General features: G+C 53.0%; 1 protein-coding gene across 4 annotated transcripts in view; it reads right to left on the reverse strand.

The window, feature by feature from the left end:
- Positions 1–18780, reverse strand: part of PPP2R5C (protein phosphatase 2 regulatory subunit B'gamma) — a 120241-nt gene extending 101461 nt beyond the window's left edge. The window contains exons 1-3 of one of the 4 annotated variants that reach the window (XM_032839577.1): positions 18610–18780; positions 17665–17730; positions 4605–4767 (exon numbers count right to left, since the gene is read on the reverse strand). In XM_032839577.1, coding sequence (XP_032695468.1) covers positions 4605–4767; positions 17665–17730; positions 18610–18636 — 256 coding nt within the window. In that variant the 5' untranslated portion in view covers positions 18637–18780. The remainder of the gene's footprint in view (positions 1–4604; positions 4768–17664; positions 17731–18609) is intronic. The other 3 variants (XM_032839580.1, XM_032839578.1, XM_032839579.1) reach the window with 3 other exon arrangements.
- Between the last annotated feature and the right edge of the window lie 1815 nt (positions 18781–20595).

A 20595-nucleotide genomic window follows, 5' to 3' on the forward strand; every position in this document is an offset into this window, starting at 1 on the left:
AGAACAAGGGCGTGAGGTTATCGTTACGTGCAGATCCCATTAGACACCTGGGACATCCAAAAGAACCAACTGAAAACTACCGTCAACAGCAAGATAACTCAGTGGGAAAGCAGGATGCGAAAGCGAGACACAGAAATCAGCCGCCTCCGTATAAATGATCAGCTACTCAGAAGACACAAGAGCAACCACAGTAAGTATCAGGGCATAAAACTTAGTAAGAATTGTAAAAAACCCACATGATGGATACTTTAAGAACACCCCGAAGGAAACGAAAGTGGACTTGGCACAGCCCACTCTTAGGCCAGAGGACGCAAACAATTCTAAAGATGCCAACCACCCCCCACCCCCGGACATTTAACACATGTGACAGATCCTGATAAAAACACTACTACTTTTTCTGCAATGAAAGGAGTCACTTCAAAGTTCCTACTGTTTGTGATGGTATCAGTATTATTGCTGTGAATTATTTTAATAGGATATAGCAATGATTCTGTCAATGATCTTCAAAACCAAGATTTTCAGTGTAAAAGAGAAAAAACTGAAGACTCAAGAAACACATGAAAACACCATGATGTTAAGGCTGAACTGAAAACGTCAATATGAACGTAGCATTCATACGTATATAGATTCATATCCCACCTCCCTCCGTCGACAACACCTAAAAGCATCATCAGTCTGATAGCAACAAGCACCCCTACTCCCCTCCCCAGATTTTGGTCTCTAAAGTCAGTCCTCACTGAAAGGAATTGGGGCTCTCTGAAAGTGGCCGATTCTAAGTCTGGGGCAAAGAAGGCACCAAATGAGACTGGGGAACATCTTACTATGTCAGAAATCAAGGAATCAAAAATAAATGTGTCCCTGTCAAAAAATACACACGTGTCAACCCAAAGAATATCCAGTGGTTAAAATTTTGTATCCCTACATCATAAGAATAATGATTTTAGCAAGCTGAGGCACGCTGAAATCAAATAAAAATGCCCAAGTCCATACCGCTATTCAAAAAAAAAAAAAAAAAGAAAGAAAGAAAAGAAAATCAGAAAAACCTTTAGTTTCCACCATGTGAGGGAAAGTGTAAGTAAAAGGCAGAGCGTCAAGCCTATCCTGACGTTCAGGAGGAGCTGTATGTCAAGCCAAGTGTCTCTAGCTGGTGAGAAACAGCTCTGCTGTCAGAAGAACTCCAGCTTAACTGATGACTCTCTGGCAAGGCTGCTGAGTCAAGTGAAGGCTCCGCTGTGGGTACATGGTGCTGGCGTGGGGCTGGTGGGGACAGGCCAGCAGGAGGCCACAGCCTACCTTTTAGATCACCACCCGTGCTTTTAGCCAGCCCAGCTGCAGAGGGAAGGGTCAGGGTCTGACGGGGAGATCAATCCACCACCATCACCCTAACAGTCCCTTCCACTGCATGAATATCCCACACTAATGTCTCCTGGGTTCTACAGCACGTGTCTGACGCTCTCCACCCAGAAAAGGGTTCTATTTTCTGGAACCACAGGGAATAAGCAGGACATTTTTTTAAAAAGATTTTATTTATTTATTTGACAGAGGTCACAAGTAGGCAGAGAGGCAGGCAGAGAGAGAGGGGGGGACGGAGGCTCCCCACCGAGCAGAGAGACCGATGCGGGGCTCAAACCCAGGACCCGGGGATCATGACCTGAGCTGAAGGTCGAGGCTTTAACCCACTGAGCCACCCAGGCGCCCCTAAGCAGGACGTTTTATGGGACAACTGGCTTGACTAATTTAACAAGTTGTAAGAAACTCGTGCTGTGATTTATAACATGCCCAGACTGCCAATGGCATCTGGCAGAAACAGCAGAAATAAATCCCTGCAGAAGAAGATTCTTTCTTTTTTTTTAAGATTTTATTTATTTATTTGAGAGACAGAGTGAGACAGAGAGCATGAGAGAGGAGAGGGTCAGAGGTAGAAGCAGACCGATGTGGGACCCGATTCCAGGACTCCGGGATTACGATCTGAGCCCAAGGCAGTTGCTTAACCAACTGAGCCAGCCAGGTGCCCGAAGATATTTTTGATTTAGGTTTGGACTTATTTTAAATAGTTGACTACAGTGACCAGCATATGGCAGAAAACAGGTACTCGAGGAAGGAAGACTGCATGAACAAAGTCTGGCAAGGATGATAACATCATTTGACGTAGACGGCGAAGCCGTGGTGTTTACGCCACCCACAGAGATGGAAGAACAGAAAAATAGGAAAAAGTCATACTGCAGGTGAAAAATGTAACTTCTGTGTCTGTGATGAAAAGCTCAACAAGGGGAGTTCAGGCCGTACAAGACAGACCTGCAGAGTCCCAGCAAGGTGACAGAAGTTAAGCGTGGTGTTCAGAGATTGCGAGAGCAACTCAGCAAGGTAATTTTATGTCTATTGGCTATAATAACACAAAGCGCTGAATTTTATATTTCATTGGTATAGTTATTTATTTTCACTGTATATTATGAAGGTATTCCTCCCATGAAGGGTTGAAAATTAAGAGAAAGAAAACCAGTCCTTCATCAGCCATAATGTAAGACCCTCTCATCGAAAATATAGCTTGGGAAGTCACAAAAAGCTGGAGAAACAGGGGAGGAATAAAAAGGAATAAATGAAAAAGCCCAATACATGTTTGTTTAAAGCCAAAGGAAAAACAAGACGAATGCAGAAGCCATAAGGGCTGGGAGCCTTCCAGACCCAAGGAAATAGAATTATCTGTGGGTGCACGACGAGTCCCGAAAAAGACGGGCAATAAACAAAGCTGCGTCTGGACACCCAGCAGGGGAGCAACGAAAAAGCAACGTTACAGACAAGAATCAAAACAGCGGCCAGAGTCACAGTCCCTTCAAACACTGACTTGGGTTTCTTGATGTGGAGGGAAGGCAAAGGCGATGAAACGGTCAGCTTCGTTGTTCTGAAGGAAAATAACGATTCAGGCCTCCGTGAACATCTCTCAGGAATGAGGGCAGAAGAGAGATATTTTCTAGAGAAATAAAGAACGCGCCACCGCTAGACCCTCATGGAAGGAGATTCTACATGACGTCGTCGTCAGACAGAGGGAAAGTGGTCCCGGGAGGAGAGCCGGAGATGCAGGTGGGAATGATGAATGAACGGGTAAGCAGGGGTGAGTCCCCATCAGAGACCGACCGTGACCGTGAGCCTGCAGTGCAGGAGTGTCAGGGGCTGGAGGGAAGACTCAGCGGAGGGTCTCAGAAGACGGCAGTACCAGCCTGTTCCGCGGTGACGGTGTGTGTTTGTAAATGACTGGACTTCACGGCTTACAGAAGCGCTGGACGTGCAGTGCGGAGCTTCCCGGTCACCGGCCACCTGCTGCCCGTCATCAACTTTCTGCATTTGTTACAACTCATCAGCCAATACCGACGCATCATTATACATTAAATACTGCAGTTTCCGAGAGGTTGTGTTCGTGTGTACTCTACATGTTTTGACAAATGCAAAATTCCACGTATCCCCTAACCTGGTAGCATACAGAATGCGTCCACTGTCTTGAAAATCTCCTGTGCTCCGTCTACTAACCCCTCCCCGAGATGAGTTAGTATGCGTCTTATCGACGACGACACTCAATCCAACATAAGCCCGATTCATGCCCGGCAAGCTGCAGGGACAGCGGGATTCCCAGCAGGTGAGCGGCAGGAAGTACATCTGCGAATCCATCAACTGGTCCCTCCCCCTGCGTTCCTTCCGTCCTTTCCTTCATCCCTCCCCCTGCCTGGCTCGTCTGCACTGAACCCGCTACCTGGCCCTGGAAGGCACTGGAATACACCTGCATAGACGCACCTCCTGCTCTGGGCTCATACATCTTGCAAAAGACCCATTGTTAGTAACCGGACGTATGCAAAATGTCTGGGGCTTCACTTATAAGGCTAGTCTTAATATCTTAGTCAACATAAAGGTTTTCAGAGGTTCGTGTTCGACTTTGGGGTCCTTACACTATGTTCCTCGGTCTTACGTACTTCAACCTCCACGTCTCCTGGGGACGTACTTACAGGGATTGAACGCCCTCGGATGGAAAGAGGCAACGGTTCCATTTCAGGGGAAACTCAAAGCAAAGGTCACCCTTTCCTGACTGATCTCAAATAGAAAACCCTTGGGCAATGTAAGCCCCAAATGAGTCATAAAGAGTAAGTCCACAAAAGACGATGGTTACAGTTCTCACTTCTCCAACCCCAGGAAAGCAGAGAGGCATTGCTATAGTTTCAAAACCTGTCCCCTGGCAGTGGCTCCTTTCTGACTCACTGGAGCTCACATGTGACAAGTGCCATGGGGAGAATTACTTGAAGGGGACACCAGCCAGCCTGGTGATGGTTCACACGGATAGATTTAAAGCCTCCCCTCTGCCTTTTCCAGCGTGTTACACATAGAACACAGTCGCGATTACGTTTTTATCTCCGACGGCTCCGGAATCTGGAGTATCAGTTGGGTCAATCAGGTAGTGGCATTTTAATTGAAAAAATAAAACAGAACAACACAAACCTCAATAAAGTGACCCGAACAGAAACTAAACACAGCCGAGGCAGGAGAGGCTGGCGAGCTACCCAGATATGACTCCGTCTCCCTACGTGGGCACGCTTGGACTTTTAAAAAATAAGAGAGATTACCTTTTAAAGACGGTAGTTTCTGAAGTTCTCGGTTATTGCTGGCGTTAAACCGGGAGGAATTTTGCCGCTTGTCTTTCTTCACTATGGGCTGAGGCACTGGTACCTTAATTTTACTAGACACTGTCGATGGGGTGGCCACAAGGCTGTTTTTCCTGCTGGAAATCTGTTTCCAAAATAAAAACAGAAACACATGCGTACCTCAAAGCGTTGTCTTTTACAGCATAGTTAGAATCTGGAATATATATACGAGTCTTGCTCAGGGACGGTCCCTTCCACTCCGCCGTAAACACCAGTCCTTAGAGTGGAGTCTGAGTGACCTTCCACTGCTAGTAATGCTGGATTTCCAAGAATTCACAGACACGCCTCATTTCTCACGTCTTCCTTCAAACTTTTTACTCTAAACATTTCCCATATAGGCTGACATATAGAGGCTGATGACTGTGACCCTCCAAAGACGTTCACGTCCGAATCCCTGAAACCTGAGAATACGCTTCCTTACTTGGCCAAAGGGACTCTGGAACGGTGACGAGGTAGGGATCCCGGACTGTCAGCATGGGCCCCGCGTCATCACACAGGTCTCGACAAGACAAGACAAGACAAGACAAGGCAACACAAGCAGATGACAAAGCAGAGGAGAGAGCCTCAGAGAGACTGCTAGAAGCCAGGGCACTGGTTTGGAAGGCAGAGGAAGGGGTCATGAGCCAAGACGCACAAGAGGCCTATGGAAGCTGGAAGAGGACCAGAAATGGATTCTCCTCCAGGGCTTCAAGGAAGAACTAGCCATGCTGCCATCCTGATTTTGGCCCCATTTTAGACGTCTGACCCCTGGGACTGTGAGATCATCAGTTTGTGGTCCTTTGCACAGCAGCCTGGGGATCTCACGGAGACACGTGTCTGAGGACACATGTCTGCCTCAGGAGGGGAGGGGAGCCTGCAAACACCCAAGCAGAGGTGGCAGGGGGCAGGGGGGCATGTGCAACAGACACCCGCACAGGCCCACGGGGCGAGGGCACCCAGGGAGCTCAGATGGGCCTGGCCCCTAGTGAGAGTCAATTGAGCGCTGACCGTCAAGATTCTCTGTGCAAACTGCTCACTCCTCCCACACTTCCAGTCCCCAAAAGAACGGAGTCTGTACATGCACATGTGCACTTCTGAAAAGCCTACCAAGTTCATCCTAGAAATACAAACCCGCCAAGCTCCTTCCAGTCACACTGAGCTAGGAGAGTAGACACGCCAGCTAAAGCCCCCAGCTATGTGCTCTCCTCTGGGAGTGGAATTTTTACTAAGAAGGCAGAAAAGCCTTATTTTTAAATAAGGTGCTTAGGACCACTTGGGAAGAGTTTTCCAAGATGCCAGACGCCTACATGCAGACAGGACTCTGAATCAGGAGCGAGGGCCTGGGCTCCCTCCCCTCCCACAGTCAGCAGCCTCTTCCTTGAAAGGGCTTTCCCGGATGTGGCCCTTGACACCTGTCTCTCCTCCACCCGATTGGGAAAGCTGGGTCTTCTTCCTTAAAAACGCTGTCCATTCCTCTCCTCCTCCCAGAATTCCCTAAAACCCCTAGTTTTCACTCCCCAGTCACAGATAGTGCCTCCTAGGCCAAGTCCCTGTTTTAAATGTTGTTACATGCACACATCTACTAAAGTTGACATCTCCCTTCCACTTTCTACGACGCCAAACCCCGTGCACCACACATGCTGACCCCGAGGACAATGGGGCACATGCGGCTCCCTCCCAGACAGGAGCGGAACCACAGCTCCTGCAGCAAAGCTTGGAACACCAGCACCGGGCGACTGGCTAACTCATGAAATAGAGTTAACTCCACGCGTATCCACAGCCCGTGTAGGACACACGCTGAGACGAGCCTTCGAACGTCTTCGAACAGAGCAGAAAGTCATCCCCAAGACCTGCTGACTTGGAGCCCCTGGCCCCTCTGTGTGGGGCCTGCTGGCCTCCCTCCCTGAGAGCACTGTCCTTGGGGCAGGCGGAATGAGCTTCTAGAAGGAAGACCTGGTCCCATGACCCAGGCTAACCCACTGTAGCCTCTTCTCAGGGCTCTCAGCCCGCTGGCTTAACGGTGGTCTATAGAGACCCATGCTCGGGTCACCAGCCCTGCTCCGGTCACCAGCCCCTGCTCCAGCCGGGCCTGTGCCTTGGCCCCGCTTCCCCCCTGCCCACCCCGAGTGTGGCTTCCTGAGGCCTCCATGTGGCGCACTCCGCTCTGTGGGCCGCTGCCTGACAGATGGGCTTGGCTACGAGATGGCTGTCTCATCCTTCCCCCGAAGGGATGTCAGCTCCAGGAGGGCTTGGACACCCTGCTGGCATGTCCTGTGAGAGTGGGGGACTGCCCTGCACTGGGCGGGTCAGGGAGGCCCCTCTGAGGGCACACGTGTGTGTTGGGGGAATAGCATTTGGGCAGGGCCACCAAGAGTGGGGGCTCGGCGTGACCACCCTTGCCGCAGACAGGCAGGCTCCAGGGGAGCCTGGGGGCCACAGGTGCTGGCAGAGCCCACAGCCGGGTCAGAGTCTGACCTTGACCTGGCCAGCACCTGGAAGCCGTGCAGGGGGCCCTGAGCAGGGTGAGGGTGTGAATCCATCCTCCTGTTCAAAAGGTGCCTCAGGCTGCAGTGCGGACTGCGGATGGCAGGGGAGGGGACGGTCTCCGCTGCCAGTCCGACCGCACACCGCACCAGTGGACGGCAGGTGCATGGGTGACAAGGAGCGCTGGTGGGGGGCACGGAGAACCAGCAGGCGGTAGCTGGCGGCCCCAGTCACTGTGGTGGGAAGGAGAAAGGGGCTGGGAAGCCGGGTCATGAGCACCCTGGGTCCGAGCGGAAGACATGGGGACGCCCTTCCTCACTCCTCCACGACGCTCTCTTCTTCCTGTGGATCAGGGCCGCAGTGCTGTCCCGGCCGCCGCCTGGCCGTCCTCAGCTGCCTTCTCTGCCTGCGCAGGGCCTGGTGGTGTGGCTGTGTGACTGGCTCTCAGACACCCCGTGTAAGCCGGACGTGAACTTGGAAGTTACCCATCTACACAGTCACTGAAGTCACTGATGAGGAAGACCGCCCTGCAGGGAGCAGCGTGGCAGAGGTGGAGGAGGAGGGCGCCAAGGAGAAGGACGAGGCTGAGGGAAGAGTGTTTCAGGAAGCAGGTCAACCCACCCGACGGCCCTGAAAGCCAAAATCTGTGGACTTGGACTCGTCATCCTGGGGCCGGCGGAGGCTGCTGAGGGCAGCGAGGCAGCAGCAGAGGCCACTGGGCTGAGGCCAATCTGGGGAGGCCTGGGGTGTCCATAACAGCTTTGGGAAGGTGGCAGGAAGAGCAGTGTCAGGGCAAACGGCAGTGCCATAGCAGGGACCTTGGGACTGTCTGGAAAGCGAGGAGCTTGATCGTGCCACGTGCCTACGGGGAGGGCACCGAGGGGAGGCGTGGCTGAGGGACAGATGCACCAGGAGCCGATCTGGGCCCCGGTGTGCAGTGACAACAGAATAGAGGACAGACGGGACAGGACAGAATGGCTGTCCGTCTGACGCCCTCCCTGAGGTGTGCAGACATACGTGGTCACCCACAAGAAGCACTCGGAAGGGAGGCGAGGCCCAAGGAGATGAAGAGGCCCGAAGGGGTTCTGGAGCAGCAGAGCAGGGCAGGGGCCTGGAGAAATGGAGACGCTCTGAACACCTCCTTCTCCTCAGGGCCAAGTACCAGCAGCCAACGGGACATGAAGGGGTCGGCGCCCCGAAGGGGCACTGCCCACACAGAACTGCCCATGTTCCCCGACAGTCTCTGCGACCCCCCAGCCCAAGCATGGCCAGCCGCTGTCCTGAGCCCTAACCAGGGCGGGCGCCCGGAGCAGCTGTCACGCTGGGCAGGGCCATCTCCCGGGATTGTGCAGGGAGCCGTGGAGCCAGACCGGGGACCTCGCTCAGTCCCTGGATTTTGGACACCACCTCCCTTGTGTCTGCCATCCAAGCAGCTATACCCTCCCAACATCTTCGAAAATTCTCCCCGTCTGCAGTCGTATGATGAACGAGCACCGCCACGGGCCAGAGACCACGAGACCCAGAGCCTGAGAAGCTGACGCGCATGCCTTGAGAGAGCTTTTGAAAGAAAGTCCATCTGAAGAACACGATACTGGAATAAAGACAGCCCCGGAGTTACGAGCCAAGACTACTCCATGGGGAACACTCTTCAGCAGGTGGTGTCGGGACAAGCCTACAGCTGGGGACAGTCAGGCCGAGTGCTGATGAGGGCGAAAAAGGTGGTCTCCCGAGAAACCAGGCTGTCTAGGAGACACTAAGGCTGCTATGTTGGGGCGGCCCCTCCGAGCAAAGCTCTCTGCACTGTGGCCCTTCTGGGCGCGAGGCTGCATGAGCTCGGGGTATGCAGGAGCTGGGCAGCTGACGGGCTTGCGCCAGGGCCCCCGGTTCCGATTCTCGCCCCTCTACTTCCTGCACAGCACCGCAGGGATCTTTTGTAGTACGTGGTCAGATCACCCCCTCTCCCTACTCAAACCAGCTCAATGGTTTCCCACCACCTTAAGAATGAAAACCCCAAATCCTGCCAAGGGCCGCTGACAAGATCCTACTGGACCTTCCCTGCCTGCATCCCACCTCTCTGACTTTATCCCTTCCCCTCAAGCCACCCTCGTCTGTCTGCAGCCGGACTGGCCTTCCCTCCAGCGCACACCCAAGCTCACTCCCGCCTTCGGGCCTCTGCACCGTCTGCTTCCTCTGGCTGGAATGCCCTCCTCCCCCAGATCTCGGCACCACAGCCTCCCACTTCCCATTCGGGTGGCAATTTCAACATCGTCTCCTTGGTGAGACCAACCTGGGCCACCTGAAGCAGGCTCTGGAAACATGTGAACAGCTTCGACATCGCAGTGACCAGAGGGCGCTCCCGGTGTGGACAGCCCCAGGGCCACGGCTCTGCAGGGTGAGAAACCAAACTTCACACACCACCAGCGGCCCTTGTACCCACCAGCACCCCTGCACCCCTGGCACTGTCTGAAAGCCAACGGGGCCCTGCTGTGTGTCCCGCGCTGCCGCCCCAGCACCCACGAGGGTCCTCAGTGCTTTGGACGGTCTCAGAGTGTGCCTGTGGGGGTGACTGTGAATGAGTCACTTGGGGAAAGCCCATGACGGGGAAAGCATGGCTTACAGGGAAGAAAATGACTTGGGGAGAGAGAAGGGTCACCCCTGTGATGGACAGGGCACCGCCCTCCAGGGCCTGACCTCTGCCACGCCAGACTTCTTCCTGTAAGACCTGGGCCACGGAGCTAGGCGGCAGAGCCGGGGAGACGACAGCTTCGCTCCCTAGAGTGTGGGTCAGGGGCAGTGAGAACAGGGATTTTTGTACTGTTTTGTTTTTTAACCATGTGTGTTTCGACCGCCAGAACGGATAAAGAGAAAACGTCTGAAAAGGAAGACAGGAGGGGCGTTGTGTCCCTGGGTCTCCCTGGGCCCACTCCCTCGGGAGACCCCATGGCCTCGTCCGCACACCGGCGGCTGCTCCTCACAACAGAGGCCAGTCCTGGCCTGGGGCGAGCAGGGCCTCCTCCTTTTAGCCCACTTCCCTTCTCCTCCACTGTCTCCTTTTCCCCTAATTGCTCATTCATCAAAATACCCTTCTAAATTTGGTATTTTGTATTAAGAGTGATAGATGATGGAGTTAAAGGAAGGGACACACACCTGAACGGGCATTACTTTGGAAGATACTGCCCGGGTCATAGGCCCCTCTGCCCCTCAGAGCTGTCTGTGAAGTGGGAGGTGGTCTTCAGCTGCTGTCTGGCAGGGGGCTAGCCACCAGCCACATGTGGCTCCCGAGCCCTTGAAATGTGGCTTGTATAACTGAGGAGCTGAATTCTTAAATTTGATTTCCACGCATTTCAAGGGCCACAGGTGGCTCATGGCTAGCATCCTGCCGGCATTCCGGCATTCCCACTGGGCAAGAACAGCATGAGCTCAGACCTACTACCCCTTCAGAGCCATGCTAAATCTCGTCTTAATAAAATATTTAAGATGAAGGAAATCCGGTGTCCTCAAACTAATTACCCCCCTACCCGCCCTCGCCCCTGCACCCCCACCCCCCATTTGGTTCTAGCCTTGTCCTCTCACTCCCCCAGGTGGAGAAAATGCAGATGAGAGCGCGGCTCGGATTTGGATCTGGGCAGCAGGCTTCCCTGCAGTGGTCCTTCCCAAACCAGAGCAGAAGCAGGGCCCCGCCAAGTCTTGGCTGAGCACAACATACGGACGGGAAGGTGTGAGATCATGACCTATAACGTCGTGCCAAACCAGACGCCAACGAGCCCTGACCCTGGCAGGCACCCGATGTTTTAAGGCAAAGCTGGAGCTTTTTTATAGCTGAAATCTTTCACATGAATCTTCCCTGTGACTTGGGGAAATATCACTGTGATTCATGCCGGTGGCAGACTGACTCACGCGGCAGAAGCAGGTGGAAAGCTCCCCACCCTGACACGGGAGGGCTGAAGGCTTGTTTGCACTCACAGCGCAATTGCTCTAACGGCGGGGGGCGGGGGAAGCTCTGGGCTTCTTCCGTGAACAAGAACACTAGATAAATTATTTCATGTAATTCTCTGAGCTCTTTCTAGAATTATGGATCGTGTAACGGAGCTTTTCCTAAAGAGGGACGGAGTGCTGACTGCTCCCGTCTGTGACACACACCCTAGGTCTTTCTGGGGCTCCAATTTCATGGTGACCCTGTGTTTGCTTAGGTGCTTTAAAGCCCTATTTCCTCTGGTTGGGGTCTTCACGAGAAATGTGCTCCTTCTCGACACTTGTCTTCAGCAGCTGCACGGTGTGATGGATGGGGAGGCCAAGCTACTCCCAAGTCTACCAAACGCCCATGAACAACAGGTGGGACACTTTGTGAATAACAGAAACGGTCGACAATTTCCTAAGACGTGAGGACCACATTCTTTTTATCTTCCCCAGCGCTTGTACAGAACAAGATGGTCAAAACAAAACTTTCTAATATATATATAAAATTTATAAAATATTTAAAAAAATATACATCACCCTTAAACAACACGGGTTTGAACTGCGTGGGCCCAATTCTTTTTCAATAAATACACTACACTAAAATGTATTTTGTGTTCTGATTTTCTTAGCATTTTCTTTTCCCTGGCTTGCCTTATCGTAAGAAGACAATGTACGGTAATGGTACCATACCGAGTATGCGTTAACCGGCTGTTTTTACGATCAGTAAGGCTACCCGCCAACAGAGGGCTACTAGGAGTTACGTTCTGGGGGAGTCAATAGTTATACAACAGATTCTTCGCTCTGTGTGTGTGTGTTGGGAGGGACTGGCACCCCCAATCCCCATGTTGTCCAAGGGCCAACTGTATGTGTATGTTCTACCAAGAAAAACTCCCAAAATAAACTCAAAATGAAAAATATAAAGCACTGAAGATCATATTGGAAGCCTTATATTTAAAGGGAAATCCTGTTTCGAACTGCTTTCATTCAAATAAGATCTTACGACACTGTACATCTTACCACTGACCTCCGGTGCAAAGCAAAAGCAAAACTAAAACCCTCTTCTAAAACTTTCACAGGATGGGCGCTTGGGTGGCTCAGTTTGGTTAAGCAACTGCCTTCGGCTTAGGTCATGATCCTAGAGTCCCAGGACTAAGTCCTGCTTAGCAGAGAGTCTGCTTCTCCCTGACTTCTCCCCTCTCATGTGCTCGCTGGCTCTCAAATAAATAAAATTAAAAAAAAACAACAAAAACAACTTTCATAGGACATTAGAAAAAGACCCAAGTACCATAATCTTCCATTTTAGTCCACTGCTATTTATTTGAAAAAACCTCTGCATCAGAATTTCCTTAGAGGATCAAAAGATAAACAAGATTTCCCCCCCTTCCAATTTAGCATATCAGAACCCCCAGCAATTGATTTGAAACTCCCCTTCCTCCTGAGCACTTTTAAAATCTGCCAACACACACTTCTGGCCTCCAGGTCCTCACATACATGGCAAGCGCCAAGAAGAATCAAGTTAAATTGTTGTCCTCAAGTACTTATCTAGTTAGGGAGGCGAATCAAGGTAAATAAAAGTCGTCCAAGGCAGTATAAATGGTAAATAACCGACTGAGCCAATAACGGCTTTCAAATTTAAAAGACGGAAAAAATAGGGGCCAAAACGGTGAGAAAATCTTCCCTAAAATTTCAGAGTAAGTGACCCTGACTTCGAGCTAAGGAGACAGGACGAAGATGGGCGGTGAAGAGCATGGGGGAGGGCACGTCGCAAAGCGAGGTCTGGGGACCCCAAGAGGGGGGTCCCTGCTTTTACGATAACACGAAACCATGATTCACCTTTATAATCATCATCAGGTCAATTTTTCGCAGGCTACAAGGCACAGGGTATCAAAACAGACTGAACGTGGGGGCAGACTCAGGGAGCCAGCGAGCTTCTACTAATCCAGACATTAATTTGCAAAAACATGGTGCAATGCCATTTTTCTCAGTGCATTTCTGTGAATAGTTATTTCTGGTAAAAAATCCTACTTACGTTAACATGCATTGCGTGTGTTACTATAAGATGAATTAAGGAATGTTTAAAAAATTTGTTTTAATTTCTAGCAGGAAAATTATCAGCTAAAGCCGACCTAAATAAAAGCTCTTTGGGACCCTGATTTTTAAGAGCATGAAGGGGTGCTGAGGCTCCTTTGGGCTGAACCCTGCTAGGGGAGAAGTATGTATTAGGCATGATTTGCAAGTGGATGTACATACTTCGTGGAAGAGTCTAAAGCAGGGGTCTTACCGGGGGCCGTTTTGCCCTGTAGGAGACATCTGGCAATGTCTGGAGACCCTGCTGGCTGTCAGAACCGGAGAGGTGTGCAGCCACTGCTGTCTAGTGGGGAGGGCTGGGTGCCGGCAAGCATCCCCCAGCACACAGGGCAGCACTGCGGGGAAGCACCTGGTCTACCCATCAATGGCACGGAAGGTGGGGCACCTGCTCAGGGCAGTGGGTCTCACCTGGGAGGAGGCACTGGGGAGCTGCCAAGCACAGGGTCACATGCAGGAGCAGTGAGCCCTGGGGAGAGACAGGAAGCTCACAGAACCTGCTCCTAACTCATGCCCTCCCACCCAAAGCTGACTAGCCCCTCTGCAGAGCCCCCATCCTTCTGGAACGCCAGGGTTCTAAGCAAAGATGATGCATAGTGGCTGGGGAAGTGGGCCAAGACATGGTGATCAAAAGCAGGGAATTCCACTTCTGTGTAACAGTCCTCTGGGTCCTCTCTGAGTGTCGCTGGGGTCCCGTTTAGGGTTGAGTGGGGGGAAAAAAGTGGGGAGAGAATGATGAGCAGTGTGGCAGAGGCGGCCCCTAGTGACAGCATGAGCTCAGAATTCAGCCTGCAGACAGTGGCTTTGGTGTTTTGGGGGGAGGGGAGTCAGGGACTCTCCCCTTAGGAGGTGATAGTCACAGCCGTCTCCCTAGGAAACACACTTGCCAACAGACCACTTCCACTGTCCTCCAACACTCAGGTTAAAATTCCTGCTACACAGCCGAGTGACTAGAAAGTCAGATTTTCTTAAGATACTTTCCACCAAAATGTTTTTTCTGTTACCAGGTAATGGGGGTTATTATAAGATGAAATCATGTTTTTGAAATTTCTGGTTTACTTTCTCAAACAGGACTCCGCCAGCCATACCTGTGGGACCTCAGCAAGCCCGGCTCCCCATCTCTGCAACGCTGAGGTGGGTTGCCTGGGATGTAAAGGGACAGATTATAGAGACAAAAACGTTATGGGTAAGGGCAGAAGATGTCAAACGAGCTAACGAGCTGGAGAGGACCCTTCAGCTTTCTTTCCAGGAAGAGGTATTACGTCAGAGTTGCCGTAGACACTTCCAGACCAAACTACGCTGAAGCAGGACAGGTAACATACGTGACCAGAGAACAGCGCTCAAAACAACCTTTAATGTGCTTGAAACAAATCACTTTACAGAGAACATTAACACTTTTAAAAACATAACTTTGGATGCAATATACAAATTAAAACAGCTACTATAAAAAACACCACGGCATGGTCTCATCTTCCAGAACAGACTTTAGAAATCTCTGAGCGATCGATGAAGATTCTAAATATTCTTCAAGGGGGCCTAGATATGTTTGCACAGCTTTGAATGTGACACCAAGGACAGATGCTCAGAGCGGAGTTCCCTCTGTCAGTCTCCTGAGCACCCAGGAGCCCACCTGTGGCCTCACTCCTTAAGTGTGCCACGAAATAAACCTGTAAGTACTGGGCAGAAACTTTAGTTTTGAGTGTATAAATTAAAACATCCTATTTGAAAGAGAATAAAACACACAAAAATGTACCAATACATTCGAGAAGAAATTTCTAGAAAAATGTGCCCAGCAGGAGTTATGACCTTTACTGCTATTTTGTTACTTGGAAGATGTATTCTGCCATACATCTTGCAGGAAAACTTTTTTCAAGAGGGGTCATGTCTAATCTGTCCTATCGAGTTAAAAATGGCCAAATCTGAAACTCCCCATTGTTTTTAGAGGTGAGGAAACAGGGCCACGGAAGCTAGGGGACATCACTTAGGGCACTCAGGAGTCAGCATTTTTACTCCCCAGGTTAAAATATGTTCCCCTACACCACTCTATCCTTTACCACAGAACTTTGTCTTCCTAAACACCCCCGTACCATGAAATGTTCCTTTGTTCTAACGGAAAAGTGTTCTGCAGCATAAGCCACTTGGTGCCTCTGTTTTCCGTGAGGCTGGGTTACAGCCTGCCAGGATTTGAGTGTAAGGACCTTTTCCAGTGTTGAAGTGGTATGTTAAGTCAACCAACCACGGGCCAAGTTCTTTTTAATGTGTTCTCTGTTGAGATGATTTCCCAAGCCTGGCTACTCTGCCCTGGGAGGACCCCTGTTCTGCACACCCCTCGGGCTGGGACGGTCCCGGATGGGGGAAACACCTCCCCCCCCCCCCCCCGCCCCCTGGTGAGTTCACAGGCTGACCCGAGCGAGAGCCGGCTGTGAAGGTGATGGGACACTGAACAGGTCTGAAAAGCAGCACGAGAAAAGCAGTCCTTTTTGAACGGTTCAGGTCAAAAACATTCAAGTTCAGAGGAACATTGACAGGAGAGGGAAAAAGTGCGCAATGAGGGTCTTGTGCCCCTGAGTGGGTCAACCTTATTTGCAAGTGGGTGGAACCAGAGGTGAAGAAGCAAGATGAAGACTGAGAAGGGAACCGACATCGAACAAATTCAGGCTCAACCCAAAGTTCAAATGAACTGAAGTGCCTCAATTTGTACTCCTACAAAAACAACGTACACAGTCATGTGCCCACTGTCCTGCTTAATGGGCCTTGTTGCCTCTGGTATCCTTATGAGGAAGCAGTGAAGGGCCCACCATTTCAGTATTTTTCGGTGGTAATTTCAAGCTCTGTAGCTCCAGCTCTTAGACAGTAGCTCTAGAAAAAATACAAAAAGACAAGTGGGGCATCACACTCAGGCACTGGGGGGGGGGGCACACCTCAAGAGTCTTAAGCAGCTGACAGTCTAGGAACCCAAACCACCTTAAAGACACTCACTGTACGTACTAGTAGGTTTGTGATCTTTAAGTGAACAGATGGACTTTCCAGGTTCAAACTTAATGTTATCCATCCTTCAAGTAAGGTTCTTTCTGCTAAAATGGGAATAAATGAACCAGACCACTGATATTCTTTGTCACACTAACGGTGAGTGGAGACAGGTGTGTGACTGAGGAAGGTTCGGGGGAGTACTGGAAGCCTTAGCAGCTTTAATGAAACATCTGTAAACAAAAGGAAAGAAAACGCATACTACCTTCGCAAAGGGACTAAATTTCACTTAAATCGATTTAGTCAAAAAACGGACTCGGAAGGAAGCAAGTCAAAAACAAGAATGTCACCGTAAAACGTGATTATCCGGTATAAAGACAGGGCAGAGAAGGACTGGCACCAATAATTCCCAACTACTGATATTTAAGGAACCTTTGGATCTCTTTTTGCTTCGGGGAGGGTGACAGATTTGCTAGAACGAACCACCTGCTAAAGAGAATGGAGGCTTAGAATGCACCAAATGATAAGGAAAAGATAACACTCCCCAGGGCTTTAAAAAAAAAAAAAAAAGGCTACTGCCTATAATCACCAGTTAACTGTGTTTCCCCAGATGACATGGAACTCATTCTAATTCGACTTACAGGAAGGGGGTCTGACACTTGAAATTAATGTCATCTGTGATAAGCCCAGGGACCTGGGTGATCTAGCTCTGGAGAACGTGAAACTACAAGCAAGCCGCTTCTTGGCTGCCAGTGATCTGAAAGGGCTTCCTAGCTCAGCCTGGGTCCAGACAGCTCCTGGATCCCTGAGGGGCTCTAGTTCAACAACTGCTCCCAATGAAGAACAGGCCAAGTGCTAGCACCTGTGTGCCCAGGAACGCAATGAACCCCACCAGGGAGACACCGTCCTCACTGAGCATTCCCGCTGCTCTTCGGTGAGTCCACAGCGGAGAAGCAAAAGTGAGGACTGGCCAATGCAGAGAGAGAGAACAAGTGACAGATGACGATGATCGTATTCAAGTACCCAAACTAACTCAACTGAGAGGTACCAACCCATGCCACTACGGAAAGAGGCTCTGGGCATCAGAAATCAGCAGAGCACAAAGACCGCACCAGGGAATCAAAGGTGAGAGGAGGAGGAGCCACTGGGAGGGACAGACCTGACCTGGCGGTTGACTTGCAAAGGAAGGAAGGGGAGGAGGATCTGAAAGCTACAAGCATGAAAGATGGTGGGGAAACCAGTCTTTGCAGGAGGGCGGCTGCATCTGAGGTGGGGGGTCATAAACTTAAAAATACCAGTTGCACAGACACAACTTCCATAAACCCATCTGTATTTTCCTAGACTAAAATAATGAAAACCGAAAGAACTAAAATTTTAGTTTATAAAGGAGACTTGCAGACAATCTCGTGCAGGGAAACATTCTAGAAGAGCCTGGTTTTCACCACGCTGTGCTGCACGTGGTTAAAAGGAGTTCATAAAAAAACGGAAAGGGAATATTTGAGAGCATTACCTCTGAGTCTATTATGTCTTGTCCTTCTTTTGAACTTTTTCCACTTTTCCCTGCTTTTGGTGATTCCTGGGAAACATCAAGCAAATCAATTAGGCTTCTCAGTTTTTAGACGGCTAAACATCAGATAAACCAAAATGCAGTTTTAAAACGGATTTACACAGTTTACCCGGAACTTCGGATAATCTTAAGCAATACCATCAAGAAATTCTGCTTCCCGTTATATAGAGACCCAACACTGAGCTGCGACACCCCCGCCCCCAAATCCAGATCCTCCTTGTTTTCTGGATCTGTGTTTGGCGTTGAAAACTTCGAGAAGCAGATGAAACCACATTTACGGTGCTCCGGGCATTCTGATGGGTCCACATCACATCCCTTTCTGGCCTCCCACCGTAAACCCCGCGAGCCGGGATTTCTGGGGCGGCTTGGAGACGCTACGGAGCTCCACCTGGAGCAAAAACGTACCCCCCACCACCCCTAAAATGCAACGCAGCACACTCAGAGCCAACACCGCCGCCACCTGGGATAAGAATAGTATTTCAGAGCCCCAGAGCGTACCCAGGAGAGCAGACAATCCTTCTCCAGCGTGACGGGGGTCCCTCCAGGCGGTTGCAGCCCCCCACCCCTCCAGCCCCTGCCCAGGCGTCTGCGAGGCCGGGTCAACCACCTCCGCCACCGCACCTGCTCCCTCACGCCCACCGCGCGCACCACCCGGGGGCGGGCGCCCACGCCGCCCCCACCGCTGCCGCGCCCCCGCACGCCGGCCCGGGCAGTCTGGACCCCAGCCCGGCCTGGACCCCCGCGCCCCCTGCCCCCGCCCGGCGCTGCTGCGCCCTCGGGATCCTGGAGCCCGCCGCTCCCCGCTCCCGAGCAGTTCCCCGCCCGCCCTCCTCGCGGCCCCTTCCCTTCCCCGCCCCGGCCCGTCGGGCGGCCCGGACCCGGACTCACTTTCTCCTTCTTGTTTTTATTCGGCATGGCTGGTGCGGACAGCCACCGCCTGCCCCCCGCAGCAGCAGCAGGGCCCCGCCCCGGCCGTCGCGACCCCTGGCCGCCGCAGCCGCCGCCGCCGCTGCCCGGGGACTGAGTCGCTCGCTCGCTCGCACTTCCCCTTTTCCAGGCTCCCACAGGCTGCGGCAGCCGCGGCGGCGGCGGCGGCGGCGGCGTCTCTCCGCCCCTCCCCCGGCCCGCCCCTCCCCGCCCCTCCCCCAGGCCCCCGGCCCCCGGCCCGCCCCGCCGCCTCCGCCCCGCCCCCGCGCCGGCCCCGCCCCGCTGGCCTCCAGGCGCCCTGCCATTGGCCGAGGCGCCCTCACGTGCCCTAACGCTCTCCGCCGCGGCCCCGCCCCCGCGCGCGGTTCCGGTTCTCCCTTTTCCCCCAACCCCCGCCCCCAAGCAGGGCTCCGGCTCCCAGGGCCTCCTCAGCGGGGCTTCCTGAGCGGCGCCGGTGCGCCGGCGGCAGCGAGGGTTGGCCGGGAGAGACGCGCCCAGTCTCGGAAGGGGGCGTGGGGCTGCAGTGACGGCTGCTGGCCGGCACACGCGGCGCAGGTGCGGGACGGAGAGAGCAGGGGACAAATCAGGCGTGGAAAAGGCAGGTCTGAAACGGATGGCAACAACTGCGGCAGCAGGCGGGACGTGGCCCAGCGCGACCCGCAGCCTCCCGGCGTCGCCGCCTCGCCGCCGCCGCGCTCGCCAGGGTGAAAGGCGGCCGCGCGCTGGCGCACGGGACGGGCTGAGGAGGCCCGGGGCCTCGCGAGCGGCGGTTTCCCCGGGCCCTAGTGGGCCCCGCCCCCGGAGCGCCGGTCCGCTCTGCCCCGCCCCGAGGCCCCGCCCCGAGGCCCCGCCCCGCGGCTCCGCCTCTGCCGGAGGCCCCGCCCCGCGGGTCGGGCTCCGGCGGCGCCAATGGGATTTTATTACATTCTTCAATTTGGCTTGTAGACCACGTGAGGAAACCTCTGCATTGTGACCAGGGGGGTCACGTGATTCCTTCCGCTCGCTCGGAGCGCGGGGGAGAGGAGTTCTCAAGAAGAGGGGAAGTTTGATCCGCTCCTTCCGCAGTCTGTCGGACGGCAGAGGCCGCTCACGACGGGCGTGGAGACTGCAGCGGCGTTGGGGACGGGCCTCGCGTGTGACCGCGTTGGGCGCGGGCGGGGCCGGATCCGAAGCGGGCGCTCCGAAGTGGCCGCGTCTTCTCGGGCGCCCGGCTTCGCTGGTGGAAGTCGCCAGGCAGAGCGTTGTCGGCCGCTCTGCTCTGCGCCGGGAGCGCCGGGAGCGCGGGGAGCGCCGGCGGCCGCGGCGCTAGCGTGAGGGCGGCCGTGGGAGGTCCTGGAAGTGAGCCCTGCCCGCGCATGTGACGCCTCGACGGGTGTGCCCGCGGGCCGGCCGCTGTCGGTGCAGAGGACTCGGTTTTAAGGGGGTTAATGGTTTATCCAAAACACGTAGTTAAGAAACATGGGAGGGGGGTAGGGCAGTGCCCCCCCCCCATTAATTACGTTTCATTTGTGAAATAAAATACACGCTCTCAGGAGTCGTTCTGGAACTATGAGTGTATGACCGTGAAGCTCTAAAGGGACTGAGGGACTTTTCCCAGACAAGTCTGTGCCGCTGATAGACTCGTACACAGCCCCAGCGCAGACCATGCACTCCCCGGACGTTCGTCTGATGTCCTCTGTGTGCCAGGCGCAGGGAGGGGATTCCACGGTGGACAAGGCACTGCCCTGGTCTGCCAGCATTCCACATCCTTGGGGTGGAAACAAGAAAGCCAGCGATCAGAGGGATGTGACACTCAGCATCGGGGCTGGGGTGAGAGGGTCTGGTTCAGCAGCGCACAAGAGCCCTGCACGGGAGGTTTTGTTGTGGCTGGAGATGAGAGCCAATTCATACTCTGACTGGCCTTGCCAAGGAATTGGACTTCTTTGTGAATGTGATTTGGGGTCACCG

Source organism: Lontra canadensis, unplaced genomic scaffold, assembly GCF_010015895.1.
Source record: "Lontra canadensis isolate GAN:19392208 unplaced genomic scaffold, GSC_riverotter_1.0 scaffold108, whole genome shotgun sequence".
Taxonomy (NCBI): Eukaryota; Metazoa; Chordata; class Mammalia; order Carnivora; family Mustelidae; genus Lontra; species Lontra canadensis.